This window comes from Pleurodeles waltl, chromosome 10 (genome assembly GCF_031143425.1).
Source record: "Pleurodeles waltl isolate 20211129_DDA chromosome 10, aPleWal1.hap1.20221129, whole genome shotgun sequence".
NCBI lineage: Eukaryota > Metazoa > Chordata > Amphibia > Caudata > Salamandridae > Pleurodeles > Pleurodeles waltl.
In genome coordinates this window covers 496,886,864-496,908,509 of record NC_090449.1, presented here as the reverse complement: position 1 = coordinate 496,908,509, position 21,646 = coordinate 496,886,864, and the positions used below count along the sequence as shown (strand labels likewise).

General features: G+C 43.4%; 1 protein-coding gene across 36 annotated transcripts in view; it reads right to left on the bottom strand.

Moving 5' to 3' along the window:
• MAP4 (microtubule associated protein 4) overlaps positions 1-21,646 on the bottom strand; it is a 1,914,856-nt gene that overhangs the window by 344,583 nt on the left and 1,548,627 nt on the right. For all 36 annotated transcript variants that reach the window (XM_069210826.1, XM_069210834.1, XM_069210837.1 and 33 more), the window contains one exon: positions 16,956-17,157. In XM_069210826.1, coding sequence (XP_069066927.1) covers positions 16,956-17,157 — 202 coding nt within the window. The remainder of the gene's footprint in view (positions 1-16,955; positions 17,158-21,646) is intronic.

Here is a 21,646-nt window from a genome sequence, read left to right as displayed (position 1 = left end):
AGGAAGTCCTGCAGGACCGAACTACCAAAGTAGCCGTCCCGAGGGACCTGACTGTCCAGACAGTAGTGTTTAGCAACCATGGGCAGGGACGCCCACGTAGCTGCCTGGCAGATATCCAGGACAGGAACTCTGCGTGCTAACGCAGTGGAAGCAGCAGTTGCACTGGTGGAATGAGCACGCAAAGTCCTCAGGAGGTTGCCTCTTGGCCAAAGCGTAGCACATTCTGATGCAAAGAAGCATCCATCGAGAGACGGAACGCTTTTGCACCACCTTCCCTTTTTTCACACCCACATACCCAAAAAGAGTTGATTGTCCACCCGGAAATCTTTAGTACGATTGAGGTAGAACGCCAACGCTCTTTTTGGGTCCAGATGGTGGAGTCTCTCCTCCTCATGGGAAGGATGTGAGGATGCATAGAAAGTAGGCACAGTGATGGACTGGCCTACATGAAAAGGTGTGACCACCTTAGGAAGGAAGGAAGCCTTAGTGCGCAACACTACTTAGTCAGGGTGCACAGACAAACATGGAGGTTTTGAGGAAAGGAACTGAAGCTCACTCACCCTGAGAGCAGAGGTGATAGCAACAAGAAAGACAGTTTTGAAGGTGAGGGGTCACAAGGGACAATTATGCATTGGCTAAAAGGGAGTACACATCAAATAAGTAGGTACAAGACGGAGGTCCCACTGAGGCATGATAAATGGAGTGGGAGGAAATAAATGGGTGAGTCCTTTTAGGAATCTACACACAATAGGAGATTTAAAGAGTGAGGGCTGATCAGGTAGCCCAGGAAAGGCCGAAATGGCAGATAAATTCCCTTTAAGGGTGCCCAAAGCAGAGCCCTGCTGGACCAAGGAGAGAATGAACAGAAGAACCTTGGATACAGGGGCAGAAAGGGGATCAACAGATTTGTTGGTACACCATGCCACAAACTTATTCCAATTGCAGACTTACACAGTTTTGGTTGATGGACGCCTGGCTGCCAAGATAACATTGCAGCCTTCGGGTGGAAGTTTAAAAGCCGCCAACTGTCGCCGCTCAATCTCCACGCACGAAGGCAGAGGTTGGACAGGTTCAGCTGCGACAGAAGATCCGCCCGAAGGGGCAGTCTGAGTGGAGGATCGATGGACATGCTCAATAGCTCTGGATACCATACTCTCCATGCCCAGTCCGGAGCCACAAAGATGACTTGGGCCCAGTCGTTCCTGATCTTCTTGAGAACTCAGGGCAGAGGAGGTATAGGCGGAAAGCAGGCCAGAGTTCCACTTGAGACAAAAAGAGTCTCTGAGCGGGTGCCGCCTTTGAAACTCCAATGTGCAAAACAGCTGACACTGAGCGTTCTCTGCGGAGGCGAACAGATCTAACCAAGGCTCTCCCCACTGCTGAAAGAGACCTTGCACCACCTCCGGATGGAGACGCCATTCGTGATCGGCTGTGCTTCGACGGCTGAGTTCGTCCGCTCTATCGTTGAGGGAACCCGCAAGATGTTGAATCAGCAGGGTAATGCCCTGATGTTCCAGCCATGTCCAGAGTCGTAGTGCCTCCTGACAAAGGGTCCAGGACCCTACTCCGCCCTGTTTGTTGCAATACCACATGGCGGTAGTATTGTCCATGAACACCTGCACCACTTTCCCTTTGAGAGAGGGAAGGAATGCTTTCAACGCAAGCCTGATCGCCCAGAGCTCCAGAAGATTGATATGGAGCCCAGACTCCACCAGAGACCAGAGCCCTTTGATCTTCGCCTCTCCCATGTGGCCGCCCCAGCCCGGAAGTTACGCATCTGTCACTATAGAGAGATTGGGTTGGGGGAAGGGAGAGGCATCTGCCGTGGACCCAATGTGAAAGCCACCACTGCAGGTCTTTCACAGTCCCCTCCAAGATATGGACCATGTCCGAGAGATTCCCCTGATGCTGCGCCCACTGGAACTTCAGTTCCCACTGCAGAGCCCACATATGCCATCTGGTATGTGTTACTAGCAGGCTGCAGGAGGCCATGAGGCCCAGCAGCCTCAGAGTCAGTCTCACCGAAACCCTAGACAAAGGCTGAAAGATCGGAATCATAGCCTGAATGTCTTGGACTAGCCTTTCGGGAGGATAAGCCCGAAATTGCACTGCATCCAGAACAGTTCCGATGAAAGGGAGTGTCTGAGAGGGAGTCAAGTGTGACTTGGCACGTTTGTAGTGAACCCCAGCGTGTGCAGGAGGCTCGCCATAGTCTGAAGGTGGGAGACGACTTTCTGGGGCGAGTACGCCTTCAACAGCCAGTCGTCGAGGTAGGGGAAGACTGAGACCCCTAACCTGCGCAGAAGAGCTGCAACCACCGCCATTACTTTTGTGAGGGGCGCTGGTAAGGCCGAAGGGGAGCACGGTAAACTGAAAGTGCTTGTGACCTACCACGAATAGTAGGTAACGTCTGTGGGCAGGCAGGATGGGGATGTGGAAATCAGCATCCTGCAAGTCCAACACTACCATCCAGTCTCCTGGGTCCAAGGCAGACAGAACCTGAACCAGGGTGAGCATTTTGAATTTCTCCTTCTTGAGGAAGTAGCTTAGGTCCTGAAGGTCTAGGATAGGACTTAAGCCCTTGTCCTTTTTTGGTATCAGAAAGTAGCGGGAACAACAACCACGGCCTACTTTGGGCACAGGGACCTTTTCTATAGCTCCCTTGGCCAAGAGAGCTGCGACTTCCTGGTGGAGAAGTGCCAAATGATCCTCTAGAAGGTGACTGAAGGATGGAGGCATGGTTGGTGGAGCAGATTCGAAAGGGAGGGAGTAGCCCTTTCGAACTATCTGCAAAACCCACCTGTTCATGGTGATGTTTTCCCAGTGGGGCAGGTGATGGCGAATCCTGCCCCGAACTGAACGGGAGTGAGGAGTCGGACTAGGAGGGTTTGGAGGCTGCAGCAGGGGCAGAGGTGGACTGGGCAGACCTCTGGTTCCCTGTCCCACGAACACGTTGGATTCCGCGTCCCCGGACACGCAGAGGCTGAACAGCATGGGTGGCACGGTGGCTGGGTGGAGGACGTGACAGGTAGCGAAAAGCAGACTGTGGGGGGCAAGGGGCAGAGGAAAGACCAAGAGACCGAGCCATAGCCTGGGAATCATTGAATCTCTCCAAGGCCGAGTCCGTTTTGTCTCCGAAAAGACGTGAGCCATCAAAGGGCATGTCCATGAGTGACTGTTGGACATCCCCAGAAAAAACAGAAGTACGGAAGCAGGCATGGCATTGTAAGGCCACCGCCGTAGCAACCGATCTGCCCAGAGAGTCTGTTGTGTCCAGCCCACAACGGATTGTGAACTTTGCCACATCTCTGCCATCGTTCACAGCTTGGGAGACAATAGCATGGGCCTCCTCCGGTATCTGCGGCAGGACTTGCGCAACCATATCCCACAAAGAGTGGGTATAGCTGCCCAAAAGGCATGCAATGTTCACAGACCGCAGCACGAGACTGGAGGAAGAAAATAACTTCTTGCCAAACTGTTCCAGCCTTTTTGGATGCCCTGTCCGGGGGTGCGGAAGGGAATGCACCTGAAGAAGAGGAAGCCTGGATAACAAGACTCTCAGGCGTGGGGTGTTGGGACAGGAATTTAGGGTCGTTCGGAGCGGGCCAATGGCGGTGTGCGATAGTCCTATTCACAGGAGCCCCTCTGTTGGGTTTGGACTAGGTAACCAAAAGAACATCAGTGAGGGCTTCATTAAATGGCAAAAGGGGTTCTGAAGTAGAAGCCCCAGGCTGAAGCACCTCCGTCAGATTAGACCTGACCTCAACAGTGGGAAGCTAAAGACCAAGGACCTCAGCTGCCCTACTGACCACCATACCATAAGTCACTCCCTCTGCCGTAGCCACGGTAGTAGGAGCCAGCATGCCAGCATCAGGAGAAGTATTTAGACCACTGGCGTCACCCAATTCCTGAGCCCAGTCCAAGGAAGGGTCATCCAGGGCATTCATAAGGGTCCAGGGACCCCTCCAATCCCTCCTCATAGTTGTACCCATAAGAAAAAGGGTCGGAATCCGACCTGGGGTGAATAGGCCCCGTCGAAGGCAAAGGCGTCGCCGCTCCGACTCTTTGGGGATAAGAATCGGGTTGACGTCGATAGTGGGCACTACCAACGTCGGGAGCGTCTACAATCGACCCGGCACCAGGGAAGGTCTCAAGGCTGCGACCGAAGCCAGTGCAGATTCAGAGGTGACGTCGGTGGCTGGAGCCGAAGCCGCTGGCGCGAACCCAAAGGCCCCTCATCCAAACCCCTTGGGCCCGAAGGCGCTGTATCAGGCTCGGACCTCACAAAGATTAGGCGCATAGCCTCATAAAACTTTTTAAGCTGGGCAGGGGTCGCTCCGGCTCCGGGAAAATTGGGGAAGCGCAGAGCCGACCCAGACGCAGGCTCTGAGGATGGAGGCCTTGTGGGTGGACGCTCCTCCCACGTCACCGATCGACGGGGCGAAGTCGGAGAGCGATGGGATCTCTTCGACTTCTTCTTACCTTGACCCGAGGATTTGAAAGAAGACGAGTGGTGATGGCTCCGCGACCGGTCTCAAGACCTTCCTCTCGATCGAGACCGGGACCTAAGCGCGTCGCAAGACTTCGGGTCGTGGTTGTGCGCTCGAGACAAACCCGATGAGGATCCGTCACCGACATCGTATGATGACAGTCCTCGCATGACTTGAAACCGGTGTTCAGGGACATCCCCTACACACCAAATTTCTAACAAAACCTGGACAAAACAGTTGAAGTCGGTCAAAATGAGACCAGGGTAGCTCTTCTCCGGATCAGTGCATGTCGTGGTAAGAAAAGAACTGACATCACTGCGCGAGGGCAGCATCTATATACTACTCCCGACGTCTACGACGCCAATGACACCTGCGGAGTCGACCAACGCCACCTACCGACGCGCAAGGGTATTACTCGAAGAAAAATCTCCCGATCCAGTCTGACGCCTGTTGGAAATTCTAAGGTAAGGAATCTGCAACTAGAAGTCTCTATCAGACACAACATGCATCTCACACTATAGATCAGATTCCTCTACCTAGGCAAGTCAGCACTTTTGTGTTAAGTTTGGACAATCAGATGTAATTGCTTTGGAGTCTAACATGGTAAATAAGTGGTTATGGAGTAAAAAAGTGTAATGCAGCCACTTTGAAGATAAGCATATTGTGGTCACTGCTGAACACTTGATTAATAAAGAACTTAATTGATGTCCCTAAGCTTTTGGTCAATTCTATCTCAAACCTTCAATGATTATCCACTCAACAGTGCCTTTCTGGATCATTTACATTAGCTGGAATATTCATAGAACTGGAAAGCAATATCTATATAATACTAAGAACATGTTTTGTTTTATTTAATGCTGATCAAAGTAAAATTAGCTCTATAAACAATGGCTACTACTACCACCTTAATGACGCTCGTTTAATGAACCTGCCTGCTAGGTGTAATCTTATGAGCTACATAATAAACAATTAAGTCAGCAGTCCATAACTAATGAATACAGCCAGATGGAAACATCTCCCTACAATAGAGCCAAAAAAAACACTTGTGCAAAAGCCCATCAAAAAGTATTTCTCAAAACAGTGCTTTTGAATATGGTGTACTCATAAACCAGTCCTCGTTGAACAGGGCGTATCCACTGTTCCCTTTGCCACCATGAATGAAGTAATATTCTGGAGAACAGGGCGGTGAATTAAAATCTTAATTCCTACCCATAGGAATTATATTATCAGCACAACTCAATTCTTTAGCATCCTCCCCTGGTTGTGTTGCTACAATCCTATGTTTGCTTGCAGCGAAAATGGGATTAGATGGCTAGTTTAACAGGACAGAATTGGCTGCTGCTTTTACGACAATATTCCATCAAATAGCAACCAATATAAATGCATGTCCTATCCCACAGTACACAGATAATGCCTACTCCAGTGGACCGAGTCATCAGCCTCTTTACCTGATCATCATTTTCTTCAGACAACTGCATACTCTCAACCCTGCACTCTTGTATTTTGCTTATACCTTTCATGTTGTCTGGAGGTCAGAGGGTCAGTGAAAAGAGCAAAAGTATTTTCCAGAACAGCCTCTGTGCCTACCTTGAGAGACTCAAGGGCATTAAACTCAGCTACTTCTGACCAACCAAACAGAAATTAGATTGTTCTTTGGGGTGTGGGCGTAGGGAGGGGGTTGAAGGTCTGGGGCAGAAGAGATGACCTGGCTGAAAAGTGACCTGGCTCATAAATTTTAAAAAATGTGGTAATGGGGAGACTGATGATGCATTTTCAGCATTACTAGTCCCTTTCTCCCACATTTTAACTGATTTGCAAAACACTGCAGAGGCAAATGGTCTATTCAACCCCTCCCCGTAAGAAAATACTAACTTCACCTACCTGTTAAAAGCAAAATCTTTCGTCCACTTTTCTCATATACCCCTGTCTTTTCCATACAGAGTTTTACCTTCTTTGTTCACTAAAGTTGGGATTGCTGTATCTTGTAATGCTGCTATGACAGAAGCCAGGAGGGAACTCTGTGTGACCTATGTGAAAACTATTTTATCTCCAACTTCCTACTTGGAGCTTATGCCTGTACTGATACTGCCTGCCAGGACTGAGGGTCGCACTACCACATCCCCAATGCCTACTTTCCTCTCTTTTGTGTACAACAGGATTGAGTCAGCACAGTATGATATATATTCCTGCTTATTAATCGGGCTCTATTTCAGAGGACCGGGCACCAGCAGTATTTCTCTCTTGATGGGCACCTTCTTCCTTCTCCGAGTCCAGCATGGTGACCTACTCCATCTGCTCTTAAACCTTCTATAGCCCTGTGTCTCTGGCAGACTCAATACTCAAGTAGCTCAACTTTCCTTAAGTATGTTAGGCTTTTGTACATTAACTTGTTCACACATATGCAGATCAATGGCATTTTGCCATCCGCATTTCCCATAGCACTGAAAGCAGCACATGTCAGGGGTGTCCTTCTCTCAATATTGTTTGCTCTGCCAATACAGCCCTTAGTGGCATGAATTTCCATGGACTGCTTGGTGTAGGGCCTGGACGAGGTCAGTGCACGAAAGGGGAGAGGGGCGTGGGGATGCATTAAATATACTAGATCGGTGTCTCTAACTAGTCAATCGCTAGCTGACAGTAGCTCTCAGACCCCTTCAGAGTAGCTCACAGCCTGGAGTTTAGTTTTAAATAAGCACAGAGTCACATTTTACCTTCCAAAGTTAAGGAAAGGCTGTGTTTATTTTACAATATTATCAGGCTACAGATAGCAGGACCTGATAAGGAGCACTGCTGGAGTCAGATTTATGACCCAGGGTACTGAGGTGAAGAATTGAAACACTAAGGTATTTAACTCTTAAATAAAAGTCTTTGTCAACTCTGTATTTGAGTTGAGAACAAAATGATGTTTCTCAATGCTTTTAAATCAGAAAAAACTGAAATGAAAAGTTACCATGTAACTAAGTTAACTTTTCATTTTTATTTTCTCAATCTTTTTTTCAAAGTGTTGCATTTACAAACAGCAGGTCTCTTACTCCCAATAGAACACTGCCATGTTTATAACTGAAAAGAAATACAGTCATTCTTTACATGGGAGGAATTTAAAGGGCAGAAAAATGTGCCACATTATAAACATTTATCCACTTTAAATTTCTCCCATTTAAAAAAATGTGTTGTGTGTTTGTGCTATACACGTATAGGTGCCACATATAGGGAATGTTGTGTCCTGTGCCACAGTACATATGACACAGGCTCTCAGTTAATCACACAAAAATATCCCATTCATGTGCACACATGTTCATACGTCTCCAAAGACCACACTCTCACCAACACATGACAGCCCTGTCATAGTGCCACTAGTCAAATGATTTTGTTCAAACCATAGTATCAGGCTCAATGGGCATGAGGCTTAGAGTCAGGAAAGCTGGGCGTGGGGGTCTGGAAATAATGCACAAGTTGTTTAGCCTTTGGTAGCTCATGATGATCTGCATTGCTCAGAAGTAGCTCTTGTTATAGAAAAGGTTTTCCTAGATAGTCAGATCAAAGAATCATGGAAATCCTTGGGAACTCAGGATCCTTTCCAGTCTAGTACTCATCTGGGGAAAAAATCATATACTACTTATGGGGTGGGGTGGGGCACCTAACTGGCAGTCTCAAATAAGAGGAGTACAGAATAGCTTTAAAAACGTGGGAATGCATTTGGCCCAAGCGATCCAGCTGACCTGTGATTTGAAATAAGCACCACTACTGAGAATGACCCATGTAGTCCTACTCCACTGGAACTCGCTTCCAATATCAACAGCTAGTAGCTTCCTTTAAGCACATAAGACACCCCAAGTGGCTTTAGACAAATGTGTACAAACATGGTATGAGGGTGGCCACAATATGGTAAACATCCAGCTAAACTATTGGCCAGTCAAGTTGACCAACCTTAATGACTGGCTGTTTTGAGTGCAGAGCTGATCCGAAAGTATGGGTTGAACACCTAGAACCAGTGATGTTACAAGCTTTATTTTGTGGCTAAATAATACCAGCCATATCTTAAGTGACAAAAGTGATACCAGGCAGTTGGCATAAGGAAAGAAAAAGGGTGGCCAGGAATTTGTGAGTGGCCTGGGAGGCGCCACTGTGGCACGGGACTTGGCTGAAACAATTCAGTAACCTGAAGGGAATTACAGTCTGGGATGATGATATAATCTCAAAGGTAGGAAACATTTAAGAATTTGGTTACATTAAATCCTTCTTGCCGCTGCCCAAAGAGTTTGAACTCTCAATTTTATAAATATTTGCGTGCGTTAGGAGACCACTGGCAATCTTGCGGGATCATACTGGAATATAGCTCACTAGAAGTAAATTAACTAAGTTCCACAGAAGAAAATAAAATGGTGTAGAGTTACCACTGCCTAGGGAACAATATCCCTAACCAAATTAGAGATACAAAAACTACAATGGATGAGGCAAAAAATGCCGGCTTCGTTGCAGGCAAATCTAGAACAAACTACAATTTATTCAATTGAAATACATGCATTATACCTATTTCACCATTATGTATGTGGAAAATGAAGAAGAATCCCCCCTCCCGCCACTGGCATGCTTCAAATGGGATTAAAGGAAGGAGCAACTTCCTTGTGACATGAACAAATACAGTAATCCAAAACCACTAGCCCACTATAGCCCAGTCCATCTTCAACTTACTTCTAATTACTAGCAATAAATCCCCTGAACTCTTTCTGCTGGGAATAATGGAGTAAGAAAGCTTCCCAAAAAAATGCAAAGGCAGTGATTGGGCTGGGTTTTTATTAGCTGAAAAAGACATACCTAAAAGTTGTCTCTCGCCCACTGCTCAACCGGCATGAGAATGGCTCTGGGGGTAGACAAATACTATTATAAAAAAAACACAAACTGGCAATACTTTGTCAGGCTTACAACATGTAAAACCTTAGGACTCATGGACATCCCACCTTGACCTACTATATGAACAATGGGAAGCAGGAGTACAAGCAGACTATGAACAGCAGTAGAAATATTTGTTTACTTATCTAAGTAATTTGAAATGGATTAGTGCCTGACATATCATGTGGTCACAACTGTTATACTGCTATTGGTAAAATACCAATGAAAAGATTTGGGGAAAAAAAACCACACACGAACACTAAACATGGAACACACATGGAACATGGGAGTGCTTTCACTTCATCACACATTTGAGTGACCCAGCACCATGTGAGGTATAATCGGGGCTTTCATCAGTCTTTACAGTCCTTATAGTTTCAGAGCTTTAGCCACTGAAGCAGTCAACTTAATTTGCTGCAAAGTATTGAATAATAACTGTTTCTTATAGGCTGTTGGATTTACCAGCTTTCACCTCACATGGAGCTTAGACAGCAGCTACCATTCTCAGGTTCTCCTGACAGTTAGAGGCTCTATACTATTGGATACATCCATGGTAAACAGATCAGTGAACTGAATGAATACCTGCAGGGTGGCTATTGGAATTTGAGCTAGGAAACCGTTGTGAGGACTCTGCTACCAATCTAGGCTCTAGAGCATCATCCACACCTCTAGGTAACCCTTAAGAGATGAATAGTAGGGGACAATCAGTTACTCAAAGCAAGGGTCCACGGGGACTTCAGTTTCAGAAGGCAAAATATAGAGGGCCAACCAACACTGTTGTTATTTTATTTTTAATATTATAGAACAAAGTGCTACATTTTGGAGAAAGCTTGTGTTGTTACATCTGTTCTTCATCATTTCGTGTTTTTCTTGATTTTTCTGATGAAACTGTGTAGGGAGGAGAGAGAATACATATTTCGAAACAGGATCTCAAAGCTGTTGGGGGCCCAGGTTCAAGTAATTCAACAATCTGATCTAAATACTTGGTTACAAAATAGAAATTCTGGGTTTAATGATTTCCTGGAGGCTCGGGCTTCCTGTAAAACATTAGATCGAATATATTTAATGTAGAAAGCCAGGAGAAAGGGGGGGGGCATAATTTGTGTGTATGTATAGAGAACAGTACACCAGGATTCCTGCAACTATATTGTCTTTAGTAAGAAACAGAACAGCAAGGTGGGCATAGGTTTTTCCAGGCTGCAGAAACTAGTGTAATCAGATAACTCGCCTAGTTACATGGACTGCAATACTGTGTCCATAACTACCCCTAACGTGTGAAAGACTTTTCATAGGAAAGTAGCTATGTCGCTAGTGGAAGATCTAAGGTAACAGAAGAGTTGGACACATCCCCTTATGGTTTTTTTTTATATCATCATTTGGGAAACCCTTTTAGTACACTTTAGAGGGACCCTTATTCCACTAACCTGAAGTAGGCAAAAAGATAGAAAACGAAGATAAAAAAACTAACACAGAACAATCTCACCAAAGCACGGTAAGCATTTGCTATTCACTCTCTACAGAAGTTCCAGGATTAATAAATCTAGGAAAAAGACACCAGCCTGTTGGTCATGAAAGTGAAATAGTGACTCAAAAAAGTCTTCCAAAAGGTCTATGAGGAAATAAAAAGACTGGTAAAATGCTAGCATGGCAGTTGATATACCAGGAGGTTGAGAACTAAGTCAGAAGAATAAGTGATATCAGAGAGGAATCTAAGGCCCTTCTGGCTATAGAAGAAACCTTAAAGTTATACCAAAAGCTACATACCCTGAGGGAGACATAATATGTTTGTGTGTGTGTGTGTGTGTATATATATATATTATAAAATGTGTTCACAAAGGAGGCAGACAAACTCTGTTTCCGATGGATGTTCAACTAGAAAACATTTTGGTTGATGAACAGAGTATTCTGTTTCAGCCTATAAAATCAAGGATGGTCAAGCTCTCATAAGCGTGCTCCATTCAGCATGCTTGCTGCTGAGTTGGCTCCTAAGCCGGTCAAACTATTAAATTAATTTCAAAAGTGGGAAGAGACACCTGCCTCATCCAGTGCAGGGTTTGGTTATATATTTTTTTTTTTTTTAACTCCAAGAAGGATCTGGAGTCAGTAGTTCACAGCTTACACAGACCAATATATTCACAATAAAAAATCATTATGAAAGTATTATACATTCAAATACAAACTCGTACATTCTGATCAAATACACACTCCTGAGCGCTATAATCGCAAGCACAATAATGTTCCATTGTCAGCGTTGTTTTTAGATGCCGAAGGCTTCTGACCTGGTGAACCCCCTGCCTATATTTCAAGGGCATTGTTGAATGAAATGACCTTCCGCCTCTCAACTCCCTTTAACGCCTAAATTCTTTAAGTGAATGTCTCTGTGTATTGCAATGAGTCCACTGCTCTGATACCTATTGAACGAATCCCTTTGTTATTTACTATTTTTCTCAGACAACTAGCTAGGTGTATCAGAAAGAGTGTGGGCATATGGGGTGGTCCTAACATTGCTTGTTTCACTTAGCTGCAGGTATAGCCAGAAAGCATTGTGCCCTTTTGGATTCAGGAGCAGAAATGCCAGAACACTGTTTATTTACAAATACTCTTTAATGTTCGTACGTAGCTAAATTCAAGGATAATAATGCAAAAAACAATATCATCCTTTATAATACTGACAAATGTATACTGCCTCCAGAATTGAAGGGCTGTTGTTGGAAATCACCTCTGAAATATCTAATAACCTGTGTATCAGAGAAACCTGAGGATATCTGCAGAATAAATAAAGGAGTACTTCGGACATGGTGGCATATTCATTTTTAGGGGCATGTGTTTTTTAAAAAAAAGTGGCATCAAAAATAGTAATTTAAAAAAATTAAGCTGATCTTCCCATGTTCGGGGGCAACAGACCAGTTGGCAGCAGAGACATTAAGTCACCTGCCTGTCAACAGCCTAAAAATGCACAGGGGCCTCCTCCTTTGCAAACTCTGGCTGTGCCTGGTTCACTGTTTACCTCACCGTCTTACTAGACACCCTCCCTCCCCCAATGCCATTTGTCTCTTGGGACCCTCTCCCCTGCCCCTTAACTCGTCCACACCCTGGCCCTCTCATGAGCTTTCGCTCCCCCATGACTCACGTGACCAAAACCTCCTTTGCCTATCCCCAGTACACTCATCTCAACCCTCGTCCCCTTCATACATCCCACCCCAAGCCCCTTTCAACCCCTAAATCACCTGTGCGGTCTTGTGCACCTTTCGAATAGAGGCTGTCAGATGTGAGAGACAGCAGTTTTCACATTTAGACATGCACTCACTGGCACCAGACAACCTCCTGTTCCGAAACACTGTGCTGCTGGACACTCTGATAGGTCACCGACTGCTACTAGGCAAAGAGTCCAGCAGTGATAGACCAACAGGCATCTTTGCTGTCTCCCTGAAACATAATGCAACGTTTGGGGTTTGGAACTGCAAATACTGCGTTTTGGGTAAGAGAAGGCCCACAAGAAGCAAAAGGGAAAATACGTGCTAAGCTGGAGGGTGTAGGTGGAGTATACCGGATCTTATAAATTGTTTAGTTGCCATGTTTTCTGCAGGTATTACAGAAGTTAGTCATCCCACATATGAACAATAAGTTTAACAAGCCTTGCTCTTTATAATGGCATAAGGATATGGTACTATCTTGGTTTGAGTGTCAATGTGAAGAGAATTTTAGGTTCTGATCCTACAATTTGTGTGTCAAGGACATGTATATCGTGGATGAAGAAGCTTCATCCGATTGGGGAACTGGAATTTATATAACTGAGTGAGACTGCACCTAAATCCATTGGTTACGTTCCAAGAGAAAGCAAAATTGACTGCCAGCTACTCTGAACTATGTTTTTTCTGGCTCCCTGGTCGGTAGAGCACAAATGGTCGGACAAAGTTGCCAACCCTGGCATTTTAGCTGTTTAGGTTAAAATAGGTTATGCGACTTGAGCAAATTATGAACACAGCAATCAGCTGAAAAGAACTGTCCAAACCTTTGCTCTGTACAGAACAGAAGTAAGAGCCCAGTCTGAAACGTAGTTAAATTAAATGTAAGATATTAAATGTACATTGTTTCAGGACAAGATTTAAAATATGTAGCCGCCTTTTCTATGTATATGTATTTTTGTGTGAACAGGTATGTACTGCTTGGTACCTTGCTAATTAAAAAGTGTCAACTGCTGCCGCAGTGAAAAATCACACATTGATGGTGGCATGCATGGTGCCAAAAATAAAGGAGAACCAAAAAAAAACAAAAAAAAACACGAAAATCCGTGTTGCGACACCTCGTTGGATAGGGACAACCGAGAGGTGAAAATCAGCTGCTGATATTTTTAAAGGGATTGGTCCAACCTGAGAAAAGATAGTTTTCATTTTATAAAGTAAACTGGTAGTGACCAGTGGCTTGTGACTAGAGACAGTTCAAATCATAAAAAATATGTTAAACTGCAGATCATTTTCTGTAAGAAGAAAAGGAAATAACTGCGAGGAAATCCTAAGAATCGCATGAAAATGACAGATGATGGCATGTCTCTGAAGCCAAAAATAAACTAAAGGCATCAAAATATATACACTGGTTTGATACAAGGGTCTGCACTCGCCCACACCAATGTGTTTCTGTGTAATCGTTTCTGACAGCAAACAACTGATTGCCACTATCTCACTACCTCTACTGAAAGCCTTCTGCTTGGCAACACCCCTACAAAAACACACTGTGCAGATGCCAGCTTAAACTCAAATGAGCTATCATTGGAGGTTATCCGTAACAGTCGGTTCCAGGCGAGTTCCTATTTCAGGCTGAAAGCTGAAGCATATTCTTGTCTTCTTGGCCCCGGTAAGGTCTACATCATTTCAGCTGATTTTGCAGGCTTTCGCTCTACATAGAAATTTAGGTTGAGATCCGAGGTGTTCTGAAAATGCCCCAAAACTGCTGAGAGAGAGTAGCTTATATAATCTATATTAACAAAACGTTTATATATATTAATGTGTGATGATGCTGCATAGAAACTATAATAATAGCTATTTTGCTTAAACGTGCACTTGAATTGTGACCATGAAGAGTGGCCACCAATATATACGCAAACTAATAATGATGAATAAAATGTTTATGTTATGTTCGATTGAGCTTATATTAACATTTTCATTATTGAATCTGTACTGAAAATCTTCATAGGCCTTATGTTAGCGTAAGCTGCAGCTTAGCTGCCTGGCTCTCATATTAAATGCATTTTTCTGTTTTTCAGTGTGCTGACTCACAAGGGGCCATGACCCCGCAAATGTTCTTTTTCTTCAAACTTGAAAGATGAATGTAACCATGTTAAATCCATTCCCAAGGCAATCTTCTGTGCCTTGGATTAAAAGTTATAAATGAATTGCAACAAGTGTAGATTAATGTAATGTACAAGGTCATTTTACCGGGATGATAGAAGAACTGCTGACCAAAAGATGTACAAAGAATTACAAAGGGAGAAGTAACGCCGGATGTGCCACCTCTGAAGACGTCAATTATAAAGACCAATCAACGACCTGTAAATTAATATGGGGGGTGAAAATTGGGATTACCTAATGTCAAATTTGATAGGTTGAAGATAGTGGGGTATAGTAAATGTCCAATAGAATTTTGGGGGAATGTACTACGAAAAAGGGATAAAAACCCATGTCACAGAAAGGTCGAGAGAATTAGGTAGGGAATGTTATTGATTTTATCCAGAAACTCTGTCACTCTGTTTGGTGACTTGAGGCTCATCGAAAACCATCCACACCCATAGACATCCCATTTACACTTTTCCTCCTTATGAGGGAAGTGTCCCTTTTGCCCTTTAGTTAAGTCCTGACTGATGGCGATTTGACTGATGCCCTGAAGACGAAGATTGAACCTGTGCGCTGACCTAATCCTTGGAGGGTAATTATGACAATGTAATTGTAATTTGTCAGTTTGCTTTTCCTTTCTAGGTACCAACTGCTTGCTTTTGACAGAGACCATAGCTAGATGTTTTCCAAATTGGTGTTCTAAATTGTTTTGCATGAAGCCCAACATGCGAATGCTAATCTGTGGTTAGGACAGGTGTTTAAAAAACTGACGCAAATAGACAAACGACTGAGACTATACTTTGTTGAACTGACGTGATAATAATACTCTGCTATATTTGATCTATGCTCACGCGGTGCTATGTTCTGATATTTGTGATTCTCGCGTTAATGAAATCTTATCACAGTTGCCATATCGTGACTATGCTATTATGCTTCTTGGTATTGAGATTAACCCATTTGCTCGTAGATTGTAATGAATAGGGAATAAAATTCATAAAATTCTATTAAACTGGTGTGGTTATTCATGGCTGGAAGGTCATAGTTGCGTTGAATTGATTAATGACTTTAACTAAAGTGAAATGTATTGTTGTGATAAATATTGATGACATTATTGATATATTGATTGATATATTGATTAGCTATCTCGTCCTACGGTGTCTTTCAACTGCGTCAAAAGATTCATTGGCCTAAAACGAGTCCTAATGTGTAATAAATTAACATAAAGGGACGCGTTATCACTGCGGCAATCAAATATATTTGAGCTACAGATTATGATACTCTCTATGGAATCCTATAGGTACAGTTAGTTGGTTTACATCACTGACCATTCGTATTTTATACTAGGTGTCACTGTGATTACACTCTCCTGACCCAGCACTCTGAAACCATATAACTATTCCGGTCCCAGCTGGAAACAACAGCAACACCCCCTGAGAGAGAAAAGAACTCCCCGGGCAAGTAGGACATGGCTCCCAAAAAATGGGCACTCTAGAGAGCGTTCAAACGTACAAGAAGCCACCCACCGCCTTTTCCTCAACTATAGCTCTTTGGTTCGAGTAACACTGAACTGATGGGACGCATCATTCTATCGTAACTGTTAAGGTCAAAGAGGAAAAGATGTACTCGACTAAGCGCAGATCTGTGATTTACGCATATTTGGCCCTCACGAGACTCACAGTCATGCATTCAGAAATGTAGTACTGTAAATATATGTGAACTTCTAGTTCTCTAAGTGAACTACTGCCAAGTAAGTAAGCAGAGTGAAATCCTAACCCTTTGATATTTACTCAAACAGAATTTTAGATTAGGTTCCCCAAGGAGATTATGGTGTTGCTCTTAGCTGTCCTCCTTTGAAAGTTTTGTATGTGCTAATACTACAGCAAACCTCCCCATTCACCTTCACAACATTTGTACTGTCACATGAAACCCAACTCTGGCTCCTCTTAGAATGCGGACATGCTTTAGCTTCATTTCAAGTGCAAAGAGCAGATGAGACAGGCCACTGCAGATGCAGGACACGAGACAAACTAACGTGGCTGCTCAATAGCACAGTAATTCCTCTTGAAGGACAACAGACAAAACACCATCATCACATCTCAAACAGCTCCTACCACAATTCAGAGCTTCATCCCAACCACAGTAGGAAAAGCTGGTGGCTGATAATAGATTATATATGTCAATCTAAACACGAGAAATGGCACTGATTAAAAAACATGGCCTCTGCCACATTGAGACGCTCGGTGCTTACTTGTTGGCCTCCTGGGAGTGGTGGATGAGGTGTTTTTGGGAGCAGATCCAGTGGTGGAGGCAACAGCCACTGCTGGAACCATTGCTGCTTTGGGCGTGCCAGTAGCAGGTTTCACAGCAGCACGAGGGGTCACTGTTGTAGATGCCTTAGAAACTGGTGTCTTCTTTTCTGCGCTCTTAATTGGACTTTTGAGGTCTAGACCCTTCAGAGATAGAAAAAAAAACAACACTCACTTAAAAACTGCTGGTCAATTCAAGCAATGCAAACATGTCTACCTGAACAGAAGACTGACTAGTCACTGACTAGCAGAACCAAGGACTCACAAGCACAACACACTGTTTGGCATGGTAGCTAACATGATGTATCACACAATTGCAACTGAACGGTCTAGCAGCATAGTCCCTACAAATCTAAGTTCCTCCCTTGCATTCCTCATGTTGTTTTGACTCTTAACCTCTTCTGAGCAATACCTTAGGTTTGCAGCCCTCAGTTGGTAGTCTGCATGCAAAGGAAGGCAAGGTGTGGTTCTGGAGGTGTGTAGGTGACAATGCAGGCATAGGAGAGAAAAGGTAGGGTAAGGAGTATGCATTATGCAGGGAAGAAGTGCTAGCAGGCTGTAGATACAGCCAAAGTTAGAAGGCGGCTAAATGGGGTATTGGATGTGTGGAGGTGACAGAGCAAGCAGAGTACACAGGCTAGGATGGGGAGTATGTATCAGACTGGCAGGAAGTGCGAGCAGGCTGTAGATGCAACAAAAAGCCGGGGAAAGTTAGGTGGGGTTGTGGAAGATGTCTTCACTATAGGAGCATTTGGGCACCACAAGTATGGAGATTGCGAAGTCATCACAGTAGACTGAGAAGTCCTGGACGGTAAAACCCATATCGCAGCATTTTAAGATCTGTAGATTCTTTGGTCCTGAAAAAAGCTCATGACCCTTTTGGGCAAGAGTGGGCTGAAACATGTCGACCTGACCTGATATATGTGAAGGACACGTAATTTGTTGCTATCACATTTTATTAGTTCTTAAACATACCCTATTCCCAGCCATAGCAAAGCTGGATTGGAGCTAAGTGATAGAGGTATTTTGAAAATCACGCTTTCACTTCCACTGCACTTTTCTTTTTTTTTTTTACTTTAGTTCACGGATCTTCAATAGTTTCCTGGACTTGTGTGGAAACTATCCCCTCGGTTAGTGGGGAGGAGGAGATCCCATTATGATGCTATTAGCTATGAGAACATCGGAGAAATAATATACTACTGGCAGAAAATAGCTGGTGAGGGTCTCCAAAAAGAAATTAAAGGGACTCCTTGGGGAATACTGGGATAAGTAGTTACACTGCTGTTGATATTAAATGTTTGTTGGTTGGGAAGCTGCGTAGTAACCTGATACCTCTACCTCTCCTTTTGAGTTTGGTGTATTTAATATTACAAAGACACAGAAGGGCTACATGTCAGACTTCCTAAAACAATCCTAGGAGGCTAAATTTAAAGAGAAGGAAGTTTAGCAAGGCCTTTAGCCAACTGAGGAAAGATGTTTTTTAAGAGGTGGAGACATGTTGGGGTGGAGAGTTGTAACCTACTGACTGCAGGTGTATCTACACATGTCTATCTATGACACTTGTCCCACTGTTTCTACTGTCTCTGTACAAATGTTGGAGGGACATTGCTCTTGCCATTTGTATCTTGCACCTATAACGTTTATATAGGGCATATGGGGTGGCCTTACGGTAATGGGTAAGTATGTCAACAGGGCAGTTAATCACTCAATAATGATCAGCAGCTACAGACGAATATGCAGTGACAAGAAAACAGAGGTGCATGATGCAAGAAAAACAATGATGTCACAAAAAGGAAATATGCCTGCTTACAAAACTATCAGGGCACAATGACTTAAACGAGGAGAATGTGATTAATTTATTTTGTCTCTGTTGAGCACCTGAAGCTGGCAAATGTAGGAAAGACTGACAGACGCCAGGAGGCTGAACAAGTGTAGAGACATGGCTTTAGTGTGGAGCCCCAATACTTATTTTCACACATGAGGATTTCTAAAAATGGCAAAAACCATGGATTTCCAGTCAGGTTGAGCCAGCCCAGACCAGGGCACAATTTGAAAGAAAAGTGGGAGAATAATATCAAGAACACAAACTGAATTACACCAGTATGTGTGTCCTAAAAGGTAGTTAATGCAAAGTTATGCTGCAAAATCTTGAGTCTGGAAGGCCTCCAGATGAAGATGGAGTACTTATAAAATCAAAATCAATTAAATAAACAGGCAATGAAGGCTGAGAAAATCCATAGCAACAGCTATGTTATGTTGGATACAGAGCACTCTAACAAAGCATATAGGGGTTTTAATAGTAGAGAAGTGGATATGTAGGACAAGGCAGGTTAGTCAGAGACTAGAGTTTTAACTTTGAACCCTGCTGCTGTTCAAATATGGTTGGGAGAGATCAGGAACGACTATCCATTTAAAGGCTGCCATTCTTGCATGGATTTATCTGAGATGTGAAATGGTACTGAAACACCCTCTAAACGCAGGGTAAGGGGCTGAAGTACCAATGACAAAAGTTGAGCCTCTAGCCTTTACACTTTTACGAGTTACAGTACGGCTGTGTGCTCCCACCTTGAGGGAAAAATGAAAGAACTATGGAAGGAGTTGACAGCTTAGGCCAGACATTAAATAAAGGGCAAAAAAGACTGCCAGGCCAGAATGCTCGATGGTAATGGATATGCCCCTGGAAAGAGTGAAAAAGACAATCTACCAAACAAAGAATGTGATGACGTTGAAAAAAATGTTGATCAATATTAAAATCACTGACATAGACCTTCTTTTACACTGAGGGGTTAGATGGTGATATTCTCTATGCCAAATAATAAGGTAAGTTTCTTGATGATGAACGTTTTGTAAGCGAAGAGGTAGACTTTGGATCAAAAGGTAGCAAATGCTCTGATGCCAACAATTTGTAGGATTTATCCTTTGACACCGAGGTGTTTGTGCTGTTGTCGAACCTACAGCAATGCTACTCTTTAATTGCAAGAACTTTGGAATAGGGCTAAACTTTAATGATGAACTGCACAATGTCAATCTGGAGGTGTAGGATTGCCTTGAATAGATGCGATAGCGATGTGGCTTCTTCCTTGATCTCCCTTTGTGGGACTCTTAACAGAGAGTCTGATCCCAGCGGAAGAGACTCATCCTGAGTTGCTTTTTCATCTCCTCCTGTGACTTTGTGCCACTTTGGGCAGCTTTCTGCAGAATTCACAATCTTTCGTCTAAAACGAAGGTGGAAAACTGATCACACAAATTATATAGGTCTAAGCCAGAACTCTTGCTCCCACAGGGGCAGCATTTCAGAAACAATGAATACCTGACTCTAAAATTCACCTTAAAAAAAAAAGAAAATGAAGGTGGAAAAGTTTCAGATGACTAAATAAAAGCCAAACGAGGTCAAATAGTTTTGAAAACAGAGGTAAACCCATCTCAGAATAGGGTTTTAAAAAATTCCCAAAAAGTGTTATACGATCTTCTATCCGTGAGCTGTAAAAAAAGAACCACACTTGTTGGGAATCTGCCAACGCAGAGCATGCTAGGATACTGAATCCACTATTTTCTTAAAGGGACAGTGAATATTTGTCTCTTCTCTTAGCATTAAGCATATCAGGCTGTTTTCTCCCTCCTGTATTTTTATTGAAGATTCCAAGTTTTGGTTCAGTTTAGGCCTCATCCTGCAACATTGCCTTACATAATATTGCAAATTAAAGTTACAATTCAGAAACAAATCTAGCCTTTTAGGCTTCTAAGGTTTTTGTCTGCATTAGAGAAAGGGCAGTTTTCTTTACCTCCAATACAGATAGATAGATAGATCGATAGATAGATAGATAGATCGGTAGATATAGTAAACTGAAATTGAAGTGTTCCAGGGTCTCCGCATTCATATGGGAAAATTCTACATTTATGACCATCAGTGAAGAGCTTACAAAGCATAACCTTAGAATTATTTTATTCATCATGATCCCGCCCACCCTGTTAAGGCCTTTCTGGATACAACACAGTGACATACTTTAGTCATTTCTGGAATAAGTCCACATCCAGTTTCAGAAAAATAATCTCTTCTTCCAGACAATATGTGGTGCACTGCTTAGCTTTTTCAGAGTAAGTAGAAGATGAACAGTTTAATCTTTTTACTAAGGTCAAGAAGAGGCAAAAGTTACTACAAAATACTCTGCCAGACACTTTTGTAGAAGATGTTAGGAGTGTCAACTTGGGGCAATTAGTTGGACACCTTTACCTGTACAGTGGTTAATGTACTACCTTGATTAATTTTCTCATAGCCAAATAACTTGAGCGCAAATGCATTTAGTTTTCCACTGGAGTTTGCACTTCCTGGAGACTAAATGTCTGCTCTTGAGCACTCTGTGAGCTGCTGAAAACAACTTAACTGTGAGCTGCTGAAAACTATTTAACTCAGAAATCAAAATCAAAACTGGACATTGAACAACCAGTTTCCAGCTGGGACCAGAGTCTGATTCCATTCCCAATAAAGGCATGTATCCAATAAACCTAGGCCACATACATCATTCCTACTATGAACACAGTTTTCTTTATTAAATCGGATCAGAAATTACATTAAGTAAATTGCATGCGTCATTAAACCTGTTCTATATTCAGATATTCTCACTCTGTGCCAGAT